General features: G+C 38.5%; 1 protein-coding gene across 5 annotated transcripts in view; it reads left to right on the forward strand.

Annotated features, from left to right (window-relative positions):
* CHN1 (chimerin 1) overlaps positions 1 to 26,883 on the forward strand; it is a 197,423-nt gene that overhangs the window by 147,826 nt on the left and 22,714 nt on the right. For all 5 annotated transcript variants that reach the window (XM_055307689.1, XM_055307691.1, XM_055307690.1 and 2 more), the window contains 2 exons: positions 484 to 561; positions 25,030 to 25,114. In XM_055307689.1, coding sequence (XP_055163664.1) covers positions 484 to 561; positions 25,030 to 25,114 — 163 coding nt within the window. The remainder of the gene's footprint in view (positions 1 to 483; positions 562 to 25,029; positions 25,115 to 26,883) is intronic.

Consider the following 26,883-nt stretch of genomic DNA (forward strand, 5'->3'; position numbering starts at 1 on the left):
AGAGATGCTGAATGTTCTGTGTGTCAGCATCGACTCTTTATTTCTGTTCAGACTCTTAAGTTTTCAGAAGCTTAAATATAGAGCCCTTTAAAAAAAAAAAAAAAGAAGAAAGAAGAATTTTTCTGGTTAGTCGACCTCTTTTTAAGAAGTGCTTCATCATCCTCCTCCACCTCTCCGCGATGTTTCTCTGCAGCTCTCTGTAGATTAGGGTTCTGTGCCGGCTGCCAGAATGCTCATTTGTTAACTGAATAGAGTTCACCGACAGACACAGATCAATATAGGTTTTATTTCTTTCCTGTGAATTCCAAAATGCCATCCAAAGAGTCTTGGTCGGGTAGGAAAACTAATAGAGCTGCAGTTCACAAATCAAAACAAGAGGGCCGTCAGCAAGATTTATTGATAGCAGCCTTGGGAATGAAACTGGGTTCTCAAAAGTCGTCTGTGACAATCTGGCAACCTCTGAAACTCTTTGCTTATTCGCAGTTGACATCACTTGTTAGAAGAGCAACTCTGAAAGAAAACGAGCAAATTCCAAAATATGAAAAGGTTCACAATTTCAAGGTAAGAATGTTTGTTTTTAACCTTTTCTTAGAAGAGAGAAAATGCACACTGCTTGCAGTATACAGTATTAGAGGAGTACCTTTGATGTCTTTTTAAAACTACGATGACTGGACTAACATGTTCTTGCTGTTTAAGGAATGAAGATGTTTTAAGCATGATTTTATTTAAGGAATAGCTGACTAAAGCTCATAGAATCCAACTCCATTTTCTCTCATGCTGATTTAGTCTTCTACTTAATCAATGTACACTCAATGGTACAAGTCTGGACTGACCTTTAGAGGTCTCATTTAGTAATGATTTGGGCATTATTTTTATTTGTGATGCAAATATGTCTAACTACCTTGTCATATATTTCACGAAAGGATTAGATCTTATCTCCATTCCTTTCTGGTAAAAAGCTTTGGATATAAGAGGCGTGTGTTGTTGCATCTGGATTGAGCAGATGGTCTGCATTTCCCACAGTTTCTGTCTTTTCTCCTCTGTTAATGAATTGACCATGATGAAAGGAGGATGGCTACCATGGGACTGTTACTGCTAATACGAGCAGCCTCTCTTTACTTTTTGAGTATTGCTTTCCGTGTGTGTGTGTGTGTGTGTGTGTGTGTGTGTAATTATTGTGTTAATGTGTTTTACCAATTATACTTTGAATCCTCTTTCGTCAAGATGATAGGTGTGTGGATTCAAGTTGCCTGTATGCATGGCATGATATAAGGCCTTGAAGTTGGGTCCTTTGCAGCCTACCTGTGAAAACATACCATGTGAGGCTGTGCATAAGAGCACGCAGTTCCAGTTCGTGGGTAGATGCACCAGCATTTCTGCAGTCACTTTACAGTAGTTACACAACTTTATGATAAAGTTTTCTGTCTTTAGTTCTAATGTTAGAAGGTATATGGTTTCATTTTATAGGCCATTATGGTTTCAAAAGATGATAGGCTGGAAACCTGGATAGCAGATATATTCATTCAGAATGTACCAGGCTCTGTAGCAGAAGATCTCATTTCAAATTTACAATTCATCCTGATTTTTAACACTAGCAATTATTTATTTTACTCAAATGCTAAATCCCACACCCCAGTATGCTCTACTTTTTTTAGTGAGGAATAGATTCTTATGATCTTCAGATCATTTTGTGATAAAGAATAAATTCTAAACTGTTTAGATTGTATAAAGATTGCTAATATTTGTAAACCAAATAGCTTTTTCTTCTCCCCCTTAAACATATTGTTAAGGACCCTACTTTTCAACTAGTATCTTTGATTTTAAATGAAATTGAGACTATTTAGTATGTACATCCAGTCTTAACCACCTTGTCCATTTATGAAACTAAAACAGTACATGCGAGGTAGTAGGCCTCACTTTCTTCTTGCATGACAAATTGGTAAATTGAGTAAATTCTTTTGCAAATATAAAGTAATATACATGTTAGTAAAAGAGCCATTGAGGTTTCTAAGCAAGAAACTATGCATACTGTTAAGAAATGGCTGGGATTTGAAAACATATCCCCCAAGATGTCCCCTGTAGTGTGTTTAGCAGGAACAGACTGACCTATTAATGATGCCATTTTAGTGCTAAGTCAAGTTCATTGATTGAAAGCAAATAGTAAGTCCGTTCAGGGATTTTCATAAACAAGCACATTTACTCTCTCTCTTTTCAGTGGTTTGGGGGTGGGGAGGGGTAGGGGGGCTTGGCTGAATCTTCAACTAATTTCTCAATTTTAATTTAACACATGGCTTTAATGAGCAAATTTTGAACAGCTAGAAAGTGCTGGCTTGGGGACCAGTTGTGACCCTTAGGTTGGTACCCAAACTGTTAAAAAAAAAAAACACACACACACACAAGTATCTTTCTAAGTGTGTGGGGGGAGGGGTACATTAAAAAGAAGTCTGCTTCCTTCACTGGAGTTAAAAAATTGAAATCAGGTGGGCTGTTTTTTAAGAAGTACTAATGTTCAGGAAAGAGCTCATATTAGACAGTGAAGTTCTATTACATATTTTTTACAGTTGCTAATAAGGTCAGAAGTCTCAGAATTTGACTCTTTCCATTGAAATTACTCCTTGTTATTTAAAAAATGTTTCTGTGGGGTGGCATTATAAAAAAGAGAAAAGAAAGGTGGGAGGGGTAGTCGTACTTGACTTCCGAGAACATCCTCCCTCAAAGAATTCAGGCTGTGTGGCAGGAGCACTTCTCTCCCACACAAATGTTCACTTAGAAGGTCACAGCTTGAAATATGTAAGTATGTACAGTTCAGAGATTTATAGTAGGAAGAACTCTGAGCATTTATATGATGATAATCGTTCATATGGCCTTACCCCCATTTTCTATGTTGGCAAAAGTGGATTCTGCTCTCCACGAGCCCACTCTCCAAAGCCTCCTTTCAGTGTGGTTTTCTTTTTTTGTGTCTTGAACTGCCTTGTTATGTAACATTGCTCTGTGATGTTGGACAGCAGCCAGATCTCATTTCAGAAGGTAAAACCAAAAAAGCTTTATACCTTTGGTTGAAAGCACTCACCAAGCTGAGATCCAAAAGAAAAAAAAAATCAACCAGGCCCTAACTCCAGACAGGTGTTTTGGGTTTTTTTTGTTGTTTTTAAAAAGAAAAAAATGAAACAAAGCAGGAAGGCTTCCCATTTACTGTTATGTAACACGGCCTTTTTAATTTTTTCTATTGTTATTTATAAGGATTTGATAAAGAATCTATCCCAAGAAACATAGTTGTCTCTCTTAGGGAGGTCATCATTTAAAAAATAAATGTACCACATCCTTTAAAGCTGATCATAATTTGTCAACATACCTTGGAGCAAAAATAATTTTAACTCTTTCCTGGATCAACGTCTCATTTTAAGAACTGCTCGTGTTCTAACACAACAGAGAGAGAGAACAAGTGTTAATTTCTTGAGCAAACTTAAAAACTAAACAAATAACTTCTGACATAAGACAGAGGCACTCCAGCAGCAGTGATTCTGTCCTTATATCCTACATCTGAGGTTCTGTGGATAGAATGATAACTGAGCTTGCTTATCATTTCTATGACCTTGAGCAGGCTGCTTTATCTTTAAATCCCGTGATTTTACATCAGAATTGAGTTCTAGTATGTGTTAGGTACTTGGTAGCTACTATTTTTGTTACCACAAATTACCCCTAAATGGATATTTTTTCTGAATCCGTACCAAGACTTTTTCTTGCCCAGGTACAGAGGTCATGATGCAGTTGAGAACCCTGGCATGATTGTGGGGCTAAAGAAAGCTCTTGCTTCTTTCTTAGCTCCCAGGCAGAGTTAGATGTTATGTAAGAGCAGTTACATTTTCATGCACCACAGAGTACAGTGAAATCCTCTTGATGTCTCTTACTCCTTCCAGATTTAACTATTTGGTGTTTCATTTATAAAATAAAGATTCCCTGTAATGAGAACAGTCACAAGAAACCTGGCTACTTAGGCAAAGTAAGTAATTAAAAGAACATTATTACAGTGAGAGAGTACTTTAAAATATGAGTTTAGTCCCTTTTTTTAAGGTAGTCTTGACGTGGCGACTGGTTCATTTTAGAGTCTGATACTTGCATTCTGAATATAAATGAAAGATGTGACATATTAATAGATCTAATGTTTCCAAGATAATATGCAAGCAATGAATCCTGAAATGTGAATTGATACTGTAATTAAATGAGACTATAACATGAACCTTATGATATTTACTAAAATTACTGATTCAAAGTGATAATAGTGATCCTGGCAAAACAGTCATGCTGCTGTTCGATTAACTGAAGGATAGAAGTAGCCAGCTTGGCTGAAAGTGGACTTTCCTTCAAAGGACACAAACAGATTCAAGCCCCGTGGTCCTCATTTGATTCCCATTTGAGAATAAACACAAAATAAACCAACAAATTAAACATAGAGTTAGTATGAAACATAGAATTAACTACATGATCTATAAGTTCTGTTATAGCTCTGGGATTCTCTTGGGGCAGTTGTCTGGGTTAGTCAGTAGAACATGCAACTCTTGATCTCAGGGTTGTGCGTTCAAGCCCCAAAATGGGTGTAGAGATTTCTTAAAAATAAAAAGATCTTTAAAATTCAGATTAAATTATGTTGAGAAGCATTAGATTTGTTAATATAATTACTGTTTTCCACTTTTAAAACTTCATTAAGGCCCATATGAGGACAATATATTAATGTTCATTTTTAGAAAGAATTAAAATAACCTATATGTGAAGGAATATTTTTTAAAACTGGTTATATCAACAGTCAGTGAACTACCATATTCACCGACTGGGCTACCCTTTGTATTATCCCCACCAACCATCACACCACTACCATCCCTGCTTTGCTCATTTTCACTCTTCTTTCCCCTTCCCTACATTTAGTAAAATGCAAATGTTCAAGACACATCAGCTGAATGACTAAATGACCATACAGTGCGACAGGAGGGACCTTGGTGGTGGTGGTGAGGGTTGTTGTTATTTTGAAATCACTTCTCATGCAACAGGAAATAATGATTTTAAGACCTATAATGTTGTAATTTTTAAATGCAATAAAACTCAAAATATCACGTCTTATATTTGACTGGAGAATCTGTGTTCACATTTTAAGTGCTTAGAAATTTGAGAATTGTTTTGAATTAATAGCATTATAAAAGAAGTTAAATGCAACATGAGTAATGGAAAAGGCAACCTAAAATGTCTCATTATTAAACATCATTGCCCTTCCTATGGGTATAAACATGGAGTGTCTTTAAAGGAATAAGTGGTTTCCTTCAAATATTTATTTTTTTATTTCTAGATTATACAAATATATTTATATATGTCTATGTATATACACACAGACAAAATTCCCAAGTCTTAATGTGGGTCACTTGCAAGAGGAGATAAAAATAACAAAGCTCAGTGCAGAGAGGGGGTTTCTCTCTCCTTAGGGCAGTCATGGAGGAAAGGTAGGAGATTGGGCATGATCATCTGTAAGATCCCTGTAGGCATTGTTTCTGTTGCTGTTTGGTATGGTACTTAGCAGATGCTACAGAAGCCAAAAATGATAAACACACGTTAGCTTCTTTGCTTTTTATCTCTGTCCCTAGTGGTGATGAGCAGGACCACAAAGACTCATCATGTATTTCCATCCAGGCCTCTCCATTGCCCCTCAGCAGCTTCAGCTTCGTCTATCCTTTTTATGGTTTGTGTAATGCCAGCTGAGGAGCTGGTTATGACGCCTCAAGTACAAAACTAGATCATAAGGTCATCGGAAAGGCGACTGCCTGCCATTAATAATCCAAAAAGAAACATTTCACAAGCTTTGTACATAGTTGCTTATACTGCTTCGTGGCCATTTTATGAAGCTAGAGAGTTTAAAATGTTATACTTAAGAGAAACTCATGTTTTTTGGATTGGAAGAATATTGCTTAACCATACATACTACCCAAAGTGACCTTCAGAGCCAGTGCAATTCCTATCATAATCTCAATGGCATTCTTTACAGAACTAGAAAAAGCCATTCTAAGAGTGGCATGGAACCAAAGCAATCTTGAGCAAGAACAAAGCTGGAGGCAACAGTGCTTTCTGATTTAAAAATCTATTACAGGGATCCCTGGGTGGCACAGCGGTTTGGCGCCTGCCTTTGGCCCAGGGCGCGATCCTGGAGACCTGGGATCGAATCCCACATCGGGCTCCCGGTGCATGGAGCCTGCTTCTCCCTCTGCCTGTGTCTCTGCCTCTCTCTCTCTCTCTGTGTGACTATCATAAATAAAAATTAAAAAAAAAATAAATAAAAATCTATTACAAAACTATAGTAATCAATACAGTATAGCACCGGCATAGAAACAGACATGTAAGAACACCTGGATGGCTCAGTGATTGAGCCTTTGGCTCAGGGCATGATCCTAGGGTCTTGGGATTGAGTCCTGCATCAGGCTTCCCGTAGGGAACCTGCTTTTCCTTCTGTGTCTCTCATGAATAAATAAATAAAATCTTAAAAAAAAAAAACAGACATATAAACCAATGAAACAGCCCAGAAATAAATCCATGTATCTTCAGCCAATTGATTTTCAACCAGGGTGCCAAGTACACTAAATAATGACAGGATAATTTCTTCAGTAAATGATGTTGGGGAAACTGGATGTCCATATGCAAAAAAAAAAAAAAAAAAAGAAGAAGAAATTGGTCCCTTATTTCACACCATATACAATAATTCAACTCAAAATGGATTAAAGACTTAAATATTTAAGACCTGAAACTATAAAACTACTAGTAGAAAACATAGGAAAAAAGCTTCTTGACATTGGTGTGGGCAGTGATTAAAAGCAAAGACAACAAAAACAAAAACGGACAAGTGGGATTACAGCAAACTTAAAAGCTTCTGCAGGGATGCCTCGGTGGCTCAGTGGTTGAGCATCTGTCTTCAGCTCGGCATGATCTGGGGTCCTGGGATCGAGTCCTGCATCGGGCTCCCTGCATGGAGCCTGCTTCTCCCTCTGACTGTGTCTCTGCCCCTCCCTCTCATTCTCTCTCTCTCTCTCATAAATAAATAAATAATATTTTAAAAAAATAAAAAGCTTCTGCACAGCGGAGGAAATAAATAATTGGTGGAATGAAAATGCAACCTATGGAATGGGAGAAAATATTTGCAAACCATATATCTGGTAAGAGGTTAGTATCCAAAATATATAAGGAATTCCTACCACTCAACAGCAAAAAGCAATCTGATTTCTCAAAAGATACACATGTGGCAAATAGATATGTTGAAGGATGCTCAGCATCACAAATCATCAGGGAAATACAAATCAAAACCAAAGATGGCCAGTATTGGTGAGGATGTGGAGAAAGAGGAACCCTTGTACGTTGTTCATATGAATGTAAATTGATAGTCATTATGAAAAACAGCATGAAGCTTCCTCAAAAAATTAAAAATAAAACTACCTTATGATCCAGCAATAGGTTGCCTTTTCACCCTGCTGGTTTCCTTTGCTATGCAGATTTATTATTAGATATAGTCCCAATTGTCTATTTTTGCTTATGCTACTTTAAAATTTGGAGAGATTTGGAAGTTTGTCTTTCTCACTAGGAGATTTTGGTAGAACTTATTAAGTGTACTATTTATTTTATGTAAATAAAAAGCAAATTTAAAAAAAGAGAACCTCAGGCCAGCCTTGAAATTAAAATATAGAGTTGTCACCCTTTTTTTTTTTTAGAGAGAGGGAGAGAAAGAGTGTGCATGCGTGTCAGTAGGGGGAGGGGCAGAAGGAGGAGAGAAAGAATTCTAAGCTGAGCGTCCAGCGTGACATGGGGCTCTATCTCATGAGGCTGCGATCATGACCCGACCCAAAATCAAGAGTCAGACACCTAAATGAATGAGCCACTCAGGCGCCCCTAGGGTTATTACTTTTAAACATCTTAAGAGAGCCTGGCTCTTTTAACAGAACAAATTCTGATTCTTATTCCCAACCAATATCTTAATGTGAGATCCTCTGACAAACAACTACACCTAACATTGTATTGATTATTTTTAGCATTTATGTCCATCCTGCTGATATGTTTAAGAAGATTTGGTATCTCTATGCAAATCAAAATCACAAGGAGATGAGCTATCACCTCAAACCTGTCAGAATGGCTAAAATCAATAAGACAAACAACAAGTGTTGGCAAGGATATGGAAAAAAAGGAACCCTGGTGCACTGCTGGTGGAAATGTAAATTGGTGCAACCACTTTGGAAAATGGCATGGAGTTTCCTCAAAAGATTAAAAACAGAACTACCCTATAAGACAGTATTTCCACTTCTAGGTACTTATCTGAGGAAAATGAAAACACTAATTCAGAGAGACATATTCATCCCTGTGTTCCTTGCAGCATTATTTACAATAGGAAAGATATGGAAGCAACCTAAATGTCTATCAGTAGATGAATGGCTAAAGAAGATGTGAGGTGTGTGTGTATATGTGTAAAGTAGAATATTAGCCATAAAAAAATGAAATCTTGCCATTAGCAACAACATGGATGAACCTAGAGGATGTTACACTAAGACACAGAAATGCACACTATATTACTTTATTATATGCGGAATTTAAAATCAAAACATCTCTTTTCCATGGCAACTCAGAGGCATAGGCTGCTTTAGGATGAAGCTGAACATTTCTCTTCCATTTATTGGCTGCCGGAAACTCAATGAAGTGGATGATGAACGTAAATTTCGTACCTTTTATGAGAAGCATATGGCCACAGAAATTGGTCCTGATGCTCTGGGTGAACAGTGGAAAGGTTGCATAGTCCACATCAGTGGTGGCAATGACAAGGCTTCCCCATGAATGGTGTCTTGATCAATGGCCATGTCCATCTGCTGCTGAGTAAGAGCTATTCCTGCTACAAACCAAGGAGGACTGGAGAAAGAAAGTGCAAATCTGTTTGGGGTTGCATTGTGGACACCAGTCTCTGTGTTCTCAACCTGGTCATTGTTTAAAAAAAAAAAAGAGAGAGGAGGCAAAGGGATATTCCTGGACTCACTGAGATTATTGTGCCTCATCGCCCGGGGTCCAGGAGAAAATCCAGCAGAATCCAGACTTTTCATTCTGTCTGAAGAAGATGATGTCCATCGGTGTGTTATAAGAAAGCCCCTAAACAAAGTAGGTAAGAAACCTAGAACCAAAACACCAAAACACTATAGTGATTCCATGTCATGTGACTCCACATGTCCTACAACACAAACATCTGCGTATTGCTCTAAATATACAGCTTACTAAGAAAAATAGGGAAGAGGCTACAGAACATGCCAAACTTTTGACCAAGAGAATGAAGGAGGACAAAGAAAAACTGAACAGATTGCCAAGATACAAAGGCTGTCCTCTCTGAGGTAGAAACCTCTAGATCTGAAGCCAGTCAAAAGTGAGATTTTCTAAAATAAAAAAATTAAATGAACAAACAAAACTGAAACAAACTCAGATACAGAGAATAAACTGATGATTACTACAGGGTAGAACAGTGGCAGGGATGAACAAAATAGGTGAAGGCAGTTAAGAGGTACAGTCTACCAGTTGTAAAATAAGAGATGGAGATGAAACGTGCAACGTAGCAAATCTAGCTGATAATATTGTCACAATTTTGTGTGGTGGCAGATAGTACTAGACTGACTTAATGTGGTGACCATTTTGTAATATATACAAATATCGAAGCACTGTTTTGTATACCTAAAGCTAATACAACATTGTATGTCAGTTATTCTTCAATTTAGAAAAAAATTGGGGGATCCCTGGGTGTCTCAGCAGTTTACTGCCACCTTCGGCCCAGGGCATGACCCTGGAGTCTCGGGATAGAGTCCCACATCGGGCTCTCTGCACGGATCCTGCTTCTCCCTCTGCCTATGTCTCTGCCTGCCTCTCTCTCTCTCTCTCTCTCTCTCTGTCTCTTATGAATAAATAAAATCTTTTTTAAAAATAAATAAATAAAAATTTTTAAAAATTGGCATCTTTAAAATTTCTCTCAAAGTTGAGAACCAGCCTGGCATAGGACTCTCATTGCAATAATAAGATAAGGATATAGACCCATAGGAAGAACACACAATAATAAGTCACCTCTACAACAGTTCTGTTCTCTTAATACTTTATGTGGACACATGATAATCTAACCTTCAAGGATCAGTTTTTCACACACTTGGGACACTTCGGTATGTTAAAGGCAACATTTTGTAGTCACTTGTTTCATAAATCCCTTCTTACCTTCCAGATTTAACTGAGGATTGAGTCTTAATTATATTCTGGTTATTTTGTAATCTAATAGGATATATATATGTAATATTTTATATCTAATTTTTAAACCTTGTTTAATTTACAGTATAATTCACATTATACTATACTGTCATACTTCATCTTCTTTGTGACCCACTGTGTCAACATTCCTCAGAGGAAAGTCATCCTTAGGTGTGAAGTTTACCACAGCTTTAATAAGGTGGTGAAAGCATATGACTGAAGAATATGTATATGTCATAACGTCTTACCCAGTTACTGTCTATAGTGCCAAGTTCCCTAGATCTCCGTATACTTACTGTCATCATTAGGCAGCTTGCAGCTTTCATTATTCTTATGTAATAATACATAATACAAAAATATAATTGGGCTCTTCGATGAAGGCAAAGGACAGAAGAGATACATGTGTGGAAGATAGGCCTACGAAAGATTTTTTTTTAAGTGAAGAGAATACACAAAAACATAATTTTTCTTAAATATTTTATCAAGTACTGGTGGTATATGAGAAACCAGTACAAATTCTTTTTCCAACAATAATCATACCGGTAGTGTTTTTGTTTTTTTTTTCAGGTTTCTTTTTTTTTTTTTAAATATTTTTTTAATTTTTTTTTTTTATTTATTTATGATAGTGAGAGAGATATAGAGGCAGAGACACAGAGACACAGGCAGAGGGAGAAGCAGGCCCCATGCACCGGGAGCCCGACGTGGGATTCGATCCGGGGTCTCCAGGATCGCGCCCTGGGCCAAAGGCAGGTGCCAAACCGCTGCGCCACCCAGGGATCCCTTTTTTCAGGTTTCTTAACCCCTCTTCTTAAATTACCTTAAGATTCTTCTGGTTGCAAAATAGGAAAGCTAGAAAGAAAAAGGGAAATAGCCCAGTGATGTTACACTTCTAAGGAACATCTTCAACTGCTCACTTAAAAATTATTTTTATATTCTTTGGGGAGCAAAAATAGAGCTGGGTGTGTTTTTTAAGTTATGCAGCCATAAAAATTAGAACAAAATATTCATTTTTAGGTCATGGATATCTGAGGATTCTTGTTGTATTAGGTGATATCCTTAAGTCTGTTGTATTAGAAATGACATACTTTGGCTAGTGATGTGAATGGATTTGCCCAAATCAGGCCTAAAATATTATGTTGACTCTTTCTGTTTTATAGAAATCCCTTTTTGGAGCCCCAGCCCCTAATGTGCCACACCCAGATAACTGCTTATGGTTCTGCCTAATGAGCTTATAGAGTGCCCTTGCTCATAAAGAAAAGGTCCATCTCTAGGAAGCATGTGTTTTGTTTTGATGGTTGCTAGTATAGCTCATTATTCCACAGTTGGCTGACATTGTTTCAGTGTGCTTTTCAAAAATCTATTTGATTGATATTTACCATTTGATGGAACAGTTGAAGATTCTCCATTGCAAGTGTCAGAAAAACCAACTCATGCTTGCTAAGGCAAAAAAGGAATTTAATGGTTCACATAGTAGGAAAGGTCTGGTGGTGGTTGGTATCCTTTGACTTGGGGGCTTAAAATGGCACCAGAACCCTTTCTTCTGGCTCTGTCTGCATTGGCAGCCTTCCTGTGGTAACAAGACAGCCTGTGGAGGCTCCATTTAAATATTCTCTGATTCTAGTCAGCTCAAAATGAGACTGAAAACAAAAGGTCTGGGCCTGGCAGGCATTTGCCCATTTATCTTATATGCCCATCTCTGAACCAGTAACTCTAGGCAGGAGAATGGAATGTGCTGATTGGCTTAGATCAAAGTCACATACTTTCTCCTGGATGGGGACAGTTCCATACAATTCATATGGGTTGAGAACTAGTACCCAGAGAGAAGACATTTATTCTTTGCAGCTAAAATAAGTGAATGAATGAATGCATGCATGCATGCATGCCCACCCACAACACATTCAATGACAAAATGAAGTCACTAATTCTAAGGTCCTAGTATACAACCTACTGAATACAAGTATCAGTGTAACACTTTGCTAGAAGAGCATGTTCATAGAGCATGCTGACAAAAGAATCCTGAAGAAGTTCAGCCTTTATAAGGGACACAGAGAATTACTAATTAATTTTGTATGTGTGGAAACTGAAGCCCAGAGAAATCCCAGGTTCAAGCTCACATGAAAGATAGATTTTAGAAATAAGAACATCTGAACTTCCACTTTTTATAACTTTTTAAATAACCAGAAAAGAAATATATAAAACTACACTAAGATATTGAACAGGTAGTACAGTACTGTGATACTTCAAAAAAGGAACACAATAAGAGGAGTCTTAAGATTATTGTCATTTTCTGGTTGGAGGCAGTTTCTTGGCCACAACATACAGAGGGAGAATCTGAAGAGAACCCATTGGTCTAGCCAAGTTGAAGACAGAGATCAGAATTTGGTAAGGCAAAGCAGCTAAAATTTCTGGGGGATTGTCCCTGGGGGCACAGAGCTGTACACAGAGCTCTGGGGATCTGCATAGGGGTCTTCTTGACTCTTAGAGTAAGTACTTATCTACATGATTATGAAAGGAGCCCATTTAAAAAAGAAAAACTACCAGAAGGCAGTCGGCCAATTACCGAAATTCACTAATTTCACTAATTTGGCAGAGGGCTGAGAATAGTTTTGCCCTCCTCCAGGAGGAGTAGAAAAAACGTGATATAATATATGATGCATTGTTTGAAAGTCCTCAAAAGGATATTATCTCAGTAGCAGAACTAAATTAGCAATAAAGGCTGCAGTAAGGAAACTGAAGCTATTTAAAAGAATCCAAGTGGAATCTCTAGAGATTAAAAATACATCTGAAATGGGGACAACTGGCTGGCTTAATCAGTGGAGCATGCGACTCTTGATCTCAGGGTTGTGAGCTCAAGCCCCATGTTGGGTGTAGAGATTACTTATAAAGATTTTATTTTTATTTTATGATATGAAAAATACATTGGACAACATTAATGGACAACATTAATGGCATATTTTCATCAAAGAAGAAAATATTAGTGAACCAGAAGACACAGCAATATGGGTTGAGAAAATATCCAAAATGAAAGATTAAAATATATATATAAAGAATTAACATAACATAGTGACTAGTGGAACAGTATCAGCATCTAACTTAAAAGTGTAATTGGAGTCCAACGGAACAGTGGTGAGGGGCCAGGGAACAGGACAATTATTTGAAGATCTGATGATCAAAAAATTTATAATTCTGATGAAAACCTACAGATCCAAGAAGTATAGTGAACTAAAACCAGAAAAAAAATATGAAGAAAACACCACCATGGCATATTATAATCAAATTGCTAAAAGCCAGTACTAAAGAGGAAATTATAAAAGCAGCTAGAAAGGAGAAAACCAGGTTACGGGAAAGAAAAATTTTATTCCTAAAATTTAGGACTTAGTACTTTTACTTCAGCCTGGAAGGAAATTGTTCATCCTTCACATAGGATATCAAAATGTGAAGAGGACATCGCTAAGATCTAGAAATTAAACGTGTATTCAGTTTCTCTTTAATTTTATTTTCATATTTCAGCTGCATAATGTTTATAATTTTATGACTTTATAGGATCTTAAATGTTCACACTCATACACAGAAATACAATGTACTTTTTTTTTAAACATTTTTTGTATTTATTTATGATAGTCACAGAGAGAGAGAGAGAGGCAGAGACATAGGCAGAGGGAGAAGCAGGCTCCATGCACCGGGAGCCTGATGTGGGATTCGATCCTGGGTCTCCAGGATCACGCCCTGGGCCAAAGGCAGGCGCCAAACCGCTGCACCACCCAGGGATCCCAATGTACTTTTTTTTAAAAGAAAATTTGTTCACTACTATTTTCTTAACTTTTTTAAAATTTTTTTTTATTTTATGATAGAGAGAAAGAGGCAGAGACATAGGCAGAGGGAGAAGCAGGCTCCATGCACCGGGAGCCCGATGTGGGATTCGATCCCGGGTCTCCAGGATCGCGCCCTGGGCCAAAGGCAGGCGCCAAACTGCTGCGCCACCTAGGGATCCCTCTTTATTAACTTCTTTAAAGGTTATTTCAGTGTAAGGAAAATACGTCAAGGAAGAAACAAATATTTTTTTGTCACTGATATGCTTACATACTTTAGAAAGTTTTTTAAAAGGCGAGGGGGTGGAGGGAAAGAATACATTTTACATAGAGATGAAAAATAATGACAATAGAGTTCTCATCAGAAACTATGCAAGACAACAAAGTGACATCTTCAAAGTACTCAACAAGAACTAAAAAAAACCCTACCAACCTAGAATTCTATATCCAGCAAAATGCCTTTCATAAATGAAGACAAAATATTTTCTTTTTAAACAAAGAAAAGCTGAGTGAATTCATCACCAGGAGATCTATTCTACAAGAATGTTAAAGAAGTTCTTCAGATAAAAGGAAAATAATACCAGATGGAAATTTAGATCTATACAAAAGAATAGAGAATGCCAGAAATGGTAAACATGTGGGTAAGTGTAAAAGATATTTTTTCTTTCATTTTAATGAATATTTATGATAATTGAATATTTAAAGCAAAAAAATACCAATATTACATGGGTTATACAAGCATATGACCACAATAGCATTACCTACAGGATGAGGGAAGCATACTGTCATAAGATTCTTACACTATACATGAAATGGTATAATATATTTTTTTAAGATTTTATTTATTTATTCATGAGAGATACAGAGAGAGAGAGAGGCAGAGACACAGGCAGAGGGAGAAACAGGCTCCATGCAGGGAGCCCAATGTGGGAGTTGATCCAGGGTCTCCAGGATCACACCCTGGGCTGAAGGCAGTGCTAAACCGCTGAGCACTGGGGCTGCCCCTGAAGTGGTATAATATTCTTTGAAGATAGACTAATGAGCTAAAGATATCCTATAGACCTTAGAGCAAACTCTAAAAAACTAAACAGTTATAAGCTATTTGTAGAGACAAAAGGGATCCATAAAATATGCAATTTATTAAAAAATATGGAAGAGAAAAAGGAACAAAAGAACAAAGTATGTAGAAAACAAAACAAAGATGGCAATTTTAAACCCAGTCATATTGATAGTTACCTCAAATAGAAATGGCCCAAATACTCCACTAAAGGCAGAGGTGGTCAGATTGGATTAAAAAAACAAGATCCAACTATATACTATCCACAGAAACTCACTCTAAATATAGAGACCCAGAGAGATCAAAAGAAAAAGATATACCATGGATACAATAATTCAAAGAAAATTAGAGTGGTTATATAAAATACAGTGGTTTTCAGAATAAAGAATATTAGTAGAAGTAGAGAGGGTAAAATTTATCAAGAGAACCTAATTTAAAATGTATATTCAGGGATGCCTGGGGGGCTCAGTGGTTGAGCGTCTGCCTTTGGCCCAGGGCGTGATCCTGGAGTCCCAGGATCAAGTCTGACATCGGGCTCCCTGCATGGAGCCTGCTTCTGCTTCTGCCTATGTCTCTGCCTCTCTCTCTCTGTCTCTCGTGAATGAATAAAATCTTTAACATAAATAAATAAATAAAATGTATATTCAGCAAAAACAGAGGTTAAAAATACATAAAGAGCTAAAAAGTGAAATAGACAAATCTGCAATTGTAGATAGAGATCCACACACTTGTTTCTCAGTGATAGACAAACAGAACATTAGTAAAGAGAATTCTTGAACGACAGTGTCAACCAGTTTGGCCTGATTGATGTTCATAGAAGTATTCTACTCAGCAACAGAATGCATACACTATTCAAGTAAACATGGTACATTCACCAAGACCGTATTCTAGCCATAAAACAAGTCAATAAATGTAAATGGATTGAAATAATACAAAAGCATATCGTTATACTACAAAAGAATTAAATTCAAAATGACACATATCTGAAAAATTTCCCACACATTTAGAAATTAAACAGCTTACTGCTCAATAATTCATGGATTAAAGGAGAAATCCCAAGAGACATTACAGATACTTTGAATAAAAAGAAAAATACAACATATCATGAATTTGTGAAATACAGCTAAAATAGTATTTATGGTGAAATCTTTACCACTAAATGCTTATTTTAGGAAAGAAAGTCTTAAGTCAATGAGTTAAGCTTCTACCTAAAACTAGAGAAAGACCTAATTAAACCAAATAATGGAAGGAAATATTAAAGGTAAGAGCGGCAATCAATGAAATAGAAGAAAAACTGTAGAGAAAATCTGAATCTCTTCCACTAGAACTTTTTCTTTCCACTGGAACTTTAAAAAGGGTTTTAACCACTAGTTTAATAGTTTCTTGTGCATTTTATTCTAACCTTTTTCCTGGTTTATTCTAGAAATACTTCCGTTCATAATGTATGAACTTCAGATGACAACTGAAGCCAAAAAGAAACAGAAACCTGTTTGTGTGGAACTATTAATATTAGCACAATCTTGGCTTTAAGGAATTGTGGATCATAAGATAATGTGGATTGGTCTGAGGGTTGTTTCTTGGTGTTCAGTTTACCTGTCCATACTATGTGTATAGATCATCTGTCAGTCAGCTCTGGATTGTACAGTGGTTTTTATTGCATAACCAAGTAGGATTCATTCACTTTCCTGTCATATCTTCATAATACAACTTTATATTGATTCATTGTGTTGATTTTTTAAAGTATTTTTTAAGTATCTTTAAATATTTTTACTGATACTTGAATGCAAACTTATTCATCCAAGCAATGAATCTAAACTTTCAAAGTAAAGTGTTTGAGATCATGGCATTTGACAGTTTTAAACTTTACCCATGATTCAGTTTAGAGGTAAAGTTCTCATTAAAGCTCCTGTGTGTGTGTGTGTGGGGGGGGGGGCTGAAAGAAATTTGCTTCTAATCTTAAGCATTAAAATCAAGGGTTTTCTAATACTTGAAACACTCATATTTTGAAACAAAATATTTTTAAATTACTGATTATATTTTTTCGTATCCATTTTTATGTCATATATTCTACAGTCTGTACCTTGTAACACAATAAAAGTGAATAAATAAATGGAATCCCTGGAAACTTTTGATGGTTCTAAGTTCTGATCTGAACTTTGAAAATACTGCCTGATTCCTAGGTTTCAAATTGATGGCTCTGTGTCAAGAGCCATTCTGGCAGCTGAGAACAGAACACAGACACAAGAAACTGTGTTTGCGTTCTAGCATAAATATGGTTATGCGTGAGTCGAAGCTAGTTCACTTGGTCTACACCACAATTATTAACTCAGCTGCAATCTTTTTTTTTTAAAAGGTTTTTTTAAATTTATTCATAGAGACACAGCTAGAGAGAGAGGCAGAGACACAGGCAGAGGGAGAAGCAGGCACCATGCAGGGAGGCCAACATGGGACTCGATCCCGGGTCTCCAGAATCACGCCCTGGGCCTCAGGCGGCGCTAAACCACTGCGCCACCAGGGCTGCCCAACTCAGCTGCAATCTTAGATTTCTCCCTCGCTGAGATAGCGTTTATTTGGGAGGTGGGATGGGGAAAGGTGGATTATGAAGCAAGCCATAAAGAAATTTAAACTCTAAATAAGGCCTGCATAGAATTGGGGGAAATGGATCGTATGAATGGAAAGAATCCCTTCCTTGTGCCTGTTTTCTTAGGGTGTCATTTTACATACCAATCAATAAAAACAATTTTTATAGTATTTTTGTATGTGGAAGAAGAACTACCCTATGCTACTGCCCTAATAACGGCCCTACTACTTAAGTAAGACTAGTGTTACAGTGTACCAGTATGCCAGCTTTTTCCTACTGTTATTTCTCATATTCAAGGGGACATCCTTTATTTATAGTCTGGCCAGTGTCTGTCTAGCAGACTTTTATGGCATCTCCCTCAATTTTGAACAGATTTTTTTCATTCCTAGAACATTAGGTCACTGATTTTCTGTCATCTGGCCCCCTCTGTGGAAGGATACTTATGCTGTGTTAACTGTTGCGAGGCCAGTGTACACCTCCCAGAGCCCCTGTGCGCTTTCCCCTGGACGGTCCTCCTCTCGAGCTGCTGGTGGGGATGCTCCTCCACGCAGTGCCCCCATTCTGCCTGCTGGTAGCTGGGTTGTGCCCCCCCCCCCACCTCAGTTCCAGGCCCTGTGTCAGGGAGAGTTCAGTGCACTCCTTCCACCTTCCTTGGAACTACATTACACATCCTTGCTTCAGGACACAAAGAGTGGGCAGGGCCAACATGAGGTCAATGCACCCAAACCGCACTGTTAGAGATTTTTGCACAAGAATTTTGAAGCCAGGGCGCCTGGGTGGCTCAGTTAAGTGTCGCCTTTGGCTCAGGTCATGGTCCCAGGGTCCTGGGATCAACTTCTGCATCAGGCTCCCTGCTCAGCCAGGAGCCTGCTTCTCCCTCTGCCATTCCCTCTGCTTGTGCTCTTTCTCTTTCAAATAAATAAAATCCTTAAAAAAGAAAGATTTTGAGGCCACTAATAATTTTGATGAGATTCAACTAGATAATAAAAAGATACTGCCTTGATACTAAAGATACTCCTACTTTGAAGAGCTGCTCCTCATTGTTTTGTTACGTTTTTGCAGGAAAACCCTACACAGTTTTATGTATTTGTTGCTAATGATCATAACCAGCATTATACATTCTCTCTGCCCATGACTTAACAGTATAAATCAAAATACTTTAACTGTAGTGGCAGAACCAGGACTAAAAATCTAAATTTCAAATATTTTGAATCAAAATTAAGCCATCTTGGTGAGACTAAAATTGTTTCCAGAAAAGAGTATATTCTGGTTGCCCTAAAGATAAAAATTAGGGGGGAAAGGAGAAAAAGCCTTTCCTGGCCAGCTGCCTATCTACCTACGTTGCTTTTCATTTTGATTTTGATCATCTGTTCTCTTCCTTCATCACCCAGTACCAGGCTGCAGAACTGACTCACCAGAGCCTCTCAAATGTCAGCCCCCTTCCCCCAAAGCAAAATTTCATTTCCCCAAATGTTTTTTGGGGGTTTTTTGTTTGTTTGTTTGTTTGTTTGTTTGTTTTTTAAAGTAGGATCCATACCAGGTGTGGAGCCCAACACAGGGCTCAAACTCCTAGCCCTGAGATCAAGACTGGAGCTAAGATCAAGAGTCAAATGCTTAACCGACTGAGCCACCAGGTGCCCCTCCCCGAATGTCTTTATTGCCTCCAACATAGGTTCCATTTGCAGCAGGCTTTGCAGGCATGCTCCTTGGCTGTTGCGTGCACGCTTATTTCTAGAGGGTGTGTTATGGCTTGGAAGGTAGGCTGAAATTTTCTTTCTCTTCCCATAGCATAGAGTTCTTTTCCTCTCCTTTTATTACTGACATTCAAACTGGAGATGCGAATGTCAGAAACATGAGAAGCTATGCTGGTTTTCCTGCAGAAGCTGGGGTTTGGGGCAGTGTAACAATAGGCCCAGGTGAGAAGAGCTCCAATGTTCACATAGCTCCAGCGTTCAGGAGACACGTGACCCTCAGCCTGTGCCATGGGGGCCCTCAGTGGCCCCCTCACCTCTTTCCTATGTGTCCTCAGTCTGGTTCTGACCAGTGCCTTCTCTGTGACAGACTTTTGGGATCCATTAATTAACACAGTCTTTCATCTCTGTTTCTAAGTGACATCAGGGATGTTAACATGAAGGGAGTTGTTGACAGGTGAAAAGCAACCTCAGATGTCATGGTAATAAAGTTGTCTTCATTCCAGTTGCAGAAGAGAAAAGGATTTTCAGACTAGTTGCAGTGCCCTTTGTTCATGAAGGTATAATTCATGCCATGTACTCTGTCACTTTCATTTGTCAAGATGTACCAGAGGTTTGGAGGTGGCCTAGAAAAAAAATCTGCGGCCAACTTACAAAGTTGCTTTTCTCAGGACCTTGACCTCCCCAATAACATCATACACTGAAGCTGATTGCTCTCTTTGTTATTTTACCAAAACACCCTCCCCAAAGAAATCTTTTTTTTTTTTTTTTTCGGTAAATTGATCTAGTCATTTGTTCAAAGAGCTCTAAGGAAGAAATAGTGCTGGTCAGTTTCCCACTTTGTCACTAAGGTCACACAGAAACAGACTCTAAGAAACAGTAAAGATCAGTGGAGGTAAAACAAAAACAAAAACAAAACAAAACAAAAAAAAAAAGATCAGTGGAGGTTATAGAATAAAGTAAGATACTACTAACACCTCATTCATCCTAAGACCACTGCCCATCAGCCTCAACTATAAGAAACACAGATAAGAAGCCAGAAGTTTGTTTTTCTTTTAAAAGGCCTTCAAAAGGAATATAGATGACCTGTGTTCTTGATTTACATCCAGTGCTCGCAGAGCTCTTGTACCAGATTACCTCATCTGCATCTAAGAATCAGTGAATGGGGGGAATAAAAGACAAGGCGGTAAGGAAGGAGGAGAAAGAGCTGACATGACAGCCTTGGAGAATAAGAATCGAAAGCCATTTAGAATCGAAATCCAAGGAAAATGTCACTTAATGACTGTCTGCTAGTTATTTCTGTTATAGACATCGGTAATTCTGAACCCCCGAGTGCTGACCCCTGAGAAGGTACCTACTGTATTATAGGGCATTTCAGGCAAAAGTTGCCATCTATATGATGCCCCTTGAGAACCGCCCCAAGCCTTTCTTCCAGATTGCACCCCAGTTCTTTCTTAGCATCCTCCTAAGCAGAAAAAAATCCCCAAGGTGCACCTTTTGACCTTTTATTACAGTTTGAAGGCCTATTACAGTGATTCCGATTTAATCACTTTTAAGACAGGTAATCAGAATACAACCATATCTACTAAAACTATCTGCAGGTGTCCATGCCCTAGAGCCTTGTGTGCAGGTGCCGCACCCTATTTCCATTGTAGGGGAGGAATAGCTCTTCAGTTGTCCTGCTCAAAGTTACACGGTTTGTGCAATTAATTTTTTTAAGGTATATTTTTCTGAATTGGTAAAATATCAGATATAAACATCACTGATTCTGTAAACCTGCATATAAAATAGAACACTTAGGTAAAGCACTTTTAAAAGTATTTATCACTTTTTCTTTAATATGCTTGGCATTTTTATTGGATGACTTTAGTGTCATCCAGGAAAGAAGCTTGCTTTCAAGTCCAGCAGCCCTTCCCTGAGCTTCTGGGAAGCTCCAGTTGCTAGCCCTCCTTTTCGCAGACTTCTCACCTGCTTAGTAAGTGAACCCCCATCATAATGCAGAGACCCTAGACAGCGACTCCCTTAGCCTTCTGGCCTCCAGGCCCTGTGACTCCTGCACAGCCGTCTGCTTCCCTCCTTCCCTTTTCCCAATTTGGGGAATGGGGAAATAATTCTCTTATTCACAATTAACCCCTCCGCCCTAGATCCGATTTCCATTTGCCACCTTCAGGAACCTCACTCCGTGAGCTCCCTCCTCTCTCAGACATCTTCAGTCCTCCGTTACCCTCTCTTCACCTCCAGACCTGTTCTGCTCTTGTCCCCCTGTTGATGCCCCTTCCCCACTCCTGTGCCTCTGATTCAGCTGCTTCCCAAGGCCTGGTGATTCCACCTCCTGCATAACTGCTTGTCCCCTTTCTCCGTCAGCGCTGCCAGAGTCCCAACCCACTCCGTCTGTACCTGGATTCCTGCCATACCTAGCCTCCTACCTACCTCGTCCCCCACCAGCCTCGCCTGCCTGCGTCACTCACCTTCAGAATCTTCAGCGGCCCTGCATTGCTCACTGGGCAGAGCATGAATCTATAGGCATGGGAAAGGCCCCATCTCTCTTGACTCCTGCCACGTGCTCATCCCCACCTGGGCCCATGCTGAACTTTCTTATAAATCTCTAAGCATCCAGTTGCTTGGCTCAAGCCACGGACCCTTGGTTTCCTGGAACAGCCGTTCCTAATGCACCCCCTCCAACACGCATACTGCAGTCCTGCCCTGCAGGCCCCTCAGCTGGCCCATCTCTTGGGGTGCATCTTAAGCCTGCACGGTGCCCTTCCCCCAGCTTCCCATGCACTTTGCCGGCACTTTCCCTGGAGCATTTCCACTAGTGAGAGAAACCTATGGTGAATTCCTTCAACCAGTATCCTTTTTATCTTTGTGTATGTTGTTACTTTAAAAATATTCAAAAATAAAAAGGACTACTGAATGAACTGTTTTGATGACCTCAAGGGGAATTAAAAAAGACAAAAAGGGGCAGCCCCGGTGGCGCAGCAGTTTAGCGCCGCCTGCAGCCCAGGGTGTGATCCTGGAGACCCGGGATCGAGTCCCACGTCGGGCTCCCTGCAAGGAGCCTGCTTCTCCCTCTGCCTGTGTCTCTGCCTCTCTCTGTGTCTCTCATGAATAAAAAAAAAAAAAAAAAGACAAAAAGGCTACAACATTCAGTTTTTACAAATACCGTCCATTGTGGAGTCACAAAACAAAATTTAAGAAATATGAATTTTAAGTATCAAGATTCAAAAGGGAATCCAGTGAAGTAGTTTAGTAAGCTTCTGGTGCTTTGGTGCCTCTTTCTAGAACCGTTTCCTGGAGAGCCGTATAATCTACCTTCCGACACCAGCAGCCCCACATGGCTCAGAATGCCTTTATAAAACGCCGTCCAAGAAGGAAGCATATGAGTAACAATTTCTTAATGATTGCTCTCTGAAATACACATGTGATCCTTTAGTCGGAGAGCCAGCCTGTCGCACCAAACTTTTCCATCAGTACATGCCACATGAAGAAGTGTCCCAAGACTTTCCAGATGCCACGTTCACTGCTGCCGTTTTGAAGGCGAGGAAGGGAATCAGTTCTGTCATAACTTCTCAATACTCAGAGCTCTTTGCCATGAGCCCGGTTTTAAGTTCTTTCACATCATCTACTCTTGTCTTCACTCTCCCAGATGTAACTTTAAGACCCTTTATCATGAGATAACTGGCAGGTACAAGACTGGGACTTTCCTCCTCTATATTTCCAGCCCATTTCTGGTAACCTCATCAAGTCAAGTGATACTGGAATATCCAAGATCTAGCAACATCTAAGCCAGTATGTATCCCAAAGACTTTCCCTAAAACTAACGTCATGATTCTATAGCTATTTCATGATTATGCAACTGTTTCTATACAAGTCAGTGCTTTTTCACTCATTCCCCTCAAAGCAAGACTGCTACTTGATCCAGTTTTATTTCACTCAGAGAAATACTGACAGACACAAAGACATCACAGACTATCTGAATGTTGGTCTCGGGCTCTGCCTCAGAAACTCAAGGAAATGCTCTGAGTTTACAGGCACTGAGCATCATTACCAATCAGGAAGCAACTGCGTCTGCATTCCTGATGCTTTTCCATAAAAGACATAAAAGAGATCATGGCCCGCTTTTCAAAAATCAACACATTTTGTACTCAAGCTCACTTGGAAGTGACCAGAGTCACAAGCGCATACCTACTTGGGAGGAACCAACACCAGGTTATTCATGAGAGCCTTATTTGGCTATTTTGGCTAGCATAAGTATTCTGAATCATGATACACCTTTTCTCATTGATTCTAATACGTGCTTCCCTGCCCCCCCCCCCCATTTTAACATGTCTGGAATTGGGATTTATATTACAATCAGTGGCTTGTCATAATTTACTTGGCTTGGTTTTTCTAAATGGCATATACGCATCTTACATTCATACGAAGTCTTGTGTCCAATTGCATCTTAAGTTGGAAAAAATAAGTTATATATATTATCTTAAAAATCATTTACCTGTTTGACACATAAAAAGAACAGTAGCAAAAATGACAATCGTAGCAGTGAATTCTATTATTTGCAATAGCTGTTTTAGCAGATATTTATGTTGGAGCCAAATTATCACACTTTGTGATTTTTCACTTTTTTTTATTTTTTTGAGGAAGTCATGCATAAGAAATTATTTCAAGTACATGCACTTTGATACACATATCAGTGACTTCCTTACTCCCTTCTCCCTTTTTCTTTTATTTCTTGGGTGCATCTTTAGCCAATATTTACTCAGGAACTTTTTTTTCCTCCAAAATCTTAAGTGTTACTGATAAAGTTCCATTTTTTTTCTTTTATTCTTTAATACTTGGGGTTTAGATTCTTTGTTTCTCTTTTCTACCAATACTTTTTCATCTGAGTTAAGCTGGAATGGCTTCTCTTTCTTAAACATGGAAGTCTAGAAGTATCTTAGCATTTGAATCCTTTGGGGATTCCTTTCTTAGAGATAAAGGAATCAATGTTTTTGAGGCTGGAATGGTTTGTGCATAATTACTACACTCAGATAGGGTTTCTGATTACTGTAGCTTCTGCAGTTTCTAAAAATATGTTCATTCCCTTAACTAACACAATAAGTATCAAATGGTTTTGAATAGAAATTGGCCCTTTTAGATGATTCAGTTGTGACCAGTCACTGAGTATCACCTTCACCATCTGTGGCTCTAACTGTAGTCACAGATGATGGAAGATAGGTAATCTGACCAAATCCTTCTGGGACCCAGATACACTCTACTTCACTCCTTCTCCTCCATGCCATAGCACTTGGAAAATGCCAGTATTTGTGTAACACATAGATGAGGCCTACGGCTGGAGGGGGCCAGTTGGAAAGCTACCGTAGAAATTGTTTTGCCAAGTAAATCACAGAATATTGGTTTGATTTATCATCATTTCTAAAACAAAGAGGAAACCAAGCTCTGAAAGAAATTTTAACTGCTTGTCGGTTCCACTCAACCAGAGTTTTTCTAAATGTAACCATACCGCGCCCTTTGGTACTAACTGTGGTTTGCATTATAGTGCTTTGACGGAAAACAGGCTCATGGTCCACGTGTTCTCCCCTCTGGCCACTCTGTCACTCACTCCTCTTTTTTCAGGTCCATACATTCCGAGGGCCACACTGGTGTGAATACTGTGCTAACTTCATGTGGGGTCTCATTGCTCAGGGAGTGAAATGTGCAGGTAAGAGCTTTTCCCTTTCTGCTTTACTAGTTACAGAGTTAGAAGGAGTAAGTTGTAAGGCGATTTGCTGGTATGCATATACAATAGGCTGGATCCTGGTTGCTCTTAACACACATGCAGTAGGCTAGATTTGCAAACAGCCACTTTGGAAATTGGCAGTTTATCTCCCCTTAACCGTCTTGACCTTAGTAGGCAGCAGGCCAGGGATCCAGTATTAGTCCATTAAAAAGTCAGAAGTTGTCCTGTTCAAAAAGTCTGATAAAAGGAGATAAAAGTAAGGCAGTTATATTTAACTCTTGCCTTTGATGTTACAGTAACTAAATTTATAAAAATGATTTTTTTTAAGCAGTGTACAGGGACCTATGATTGTTGCCTTGGAAACTGAATTTTAAAGATAACTTGTTAAGCTGAATTGTCCTTACTACATTTTTGCAAAATCAAATTGAAGCTTTAAAAAAAAAAATCTATGACTATCTTCAAAGATGGGTACCAAATTCTGAAAAACCACTTAGTCAATAATCTTTTGTTTGTGACATTTTGAAATCTTGACTATGCCAAATCCTTTTTATAAAATATGACCATAGTAGTTTTAGATATAAATTTAGAAACTTTGAAGATTTACACATAAAGAACTAACAAACTCTGGGATTTATTGAAATGCTTTATGAAAATAAGTTGTTCACATCCTGTGAAATTCATTTGTATAGGACAATTATACCAAAAATTGGCCATTTATTCAGACTTCTTTAAATTCTGACATTGGCTTAAAAATAAACATTTAAATTATAGTGTTTGGTCATAGACATTTCTTTCCTGCCATTTAAATTGTAAAACTAAAAAATATATTTTTACATGTCTTTTAGCATGAGCTTAACACTTAAAAACATATACTAAGAGTAAAGTTTTTCAAAATGGTAACTGTCAAGCTTATCACTAAAAAATCCACATTTTCTTTGTGACATGATTTTTTTATCTTAATTCCAGTATAATTAGCATACACGTATTGTTTTAGTTTCAGGTGCACAATATAGTGATTCAGCAATTCTCTACATTACTCAGTTCATCGCTGTAAGAGTACTAGGATCCTCCTATTCTGCTGTCTTCCCCAGAGGTCCCCTGTGGTGTGTTTTGTTTTTTCTTTTTAAGATTTATTTGAGGGGATCCCTGGATGGCTTGGCAGTTTAGTGTCTGCCTTTGGCCCAGGGTGTGATGCTGGAGTCCCGGGATCGAGTTGTATATACAGCTCCCTGCATGGAGCCTGCTTCTCCCTCTGCCTGTGTCACTGCCTCTCTCTGTCTCTCATGAAATGTATAAATAAAATATTTAAAAAAAAAAATTTGTGAGAAGGTGGCGGGGGAGGGGCAGAAGAAGAGGGAGAGAGAATCTCAAGCAGACACCACACCTGCCAAGCACAGAGCCCGACACAGGACTTGATCTAGCGACCCTGAGATCATGACCTGAGTTGAAATCAAGAGTCAGATGCTCAACTGGCTGAGCCACCCAGGGGCTTCCCTTATGGCCTGATTTTTAATGGAATATTTTTATTGCCCATTATGTGCAGAAATTTTAAGGGTCTTATTTTTCTTCTAAATTGTTTTTTTATTAGCATGATACAATATGTATTGCATATTAATGTTTCAAGTCCTTCTTCTTCAGTTATTATTTCCTTAATGTCACTAAGGCATGTTAAGGTTCTAGGCATACATCATTAGCCAGATTTATTCAAGGACCTCCCTGCCACACACGTGGATGAGAATTCCTCATGTGTT

The sequence above is a fragment of the Nyctereutes procyonoides genome, unplaced genomic scaffold, assembly GCF_905146905.1.
Source record: "Nyctereutes procyonoides isolate TBG_1078 unplaced genomic scaffold, NYPRO_anot_genome, whole genome shotgun sequence".
Classification (NCBI taxonomy): Eukaryota; Metazoa; Chordata; class Mammalia; order Carnivora; family Canidae; genus Nyctereutes; species Nyctereutes procyonoides.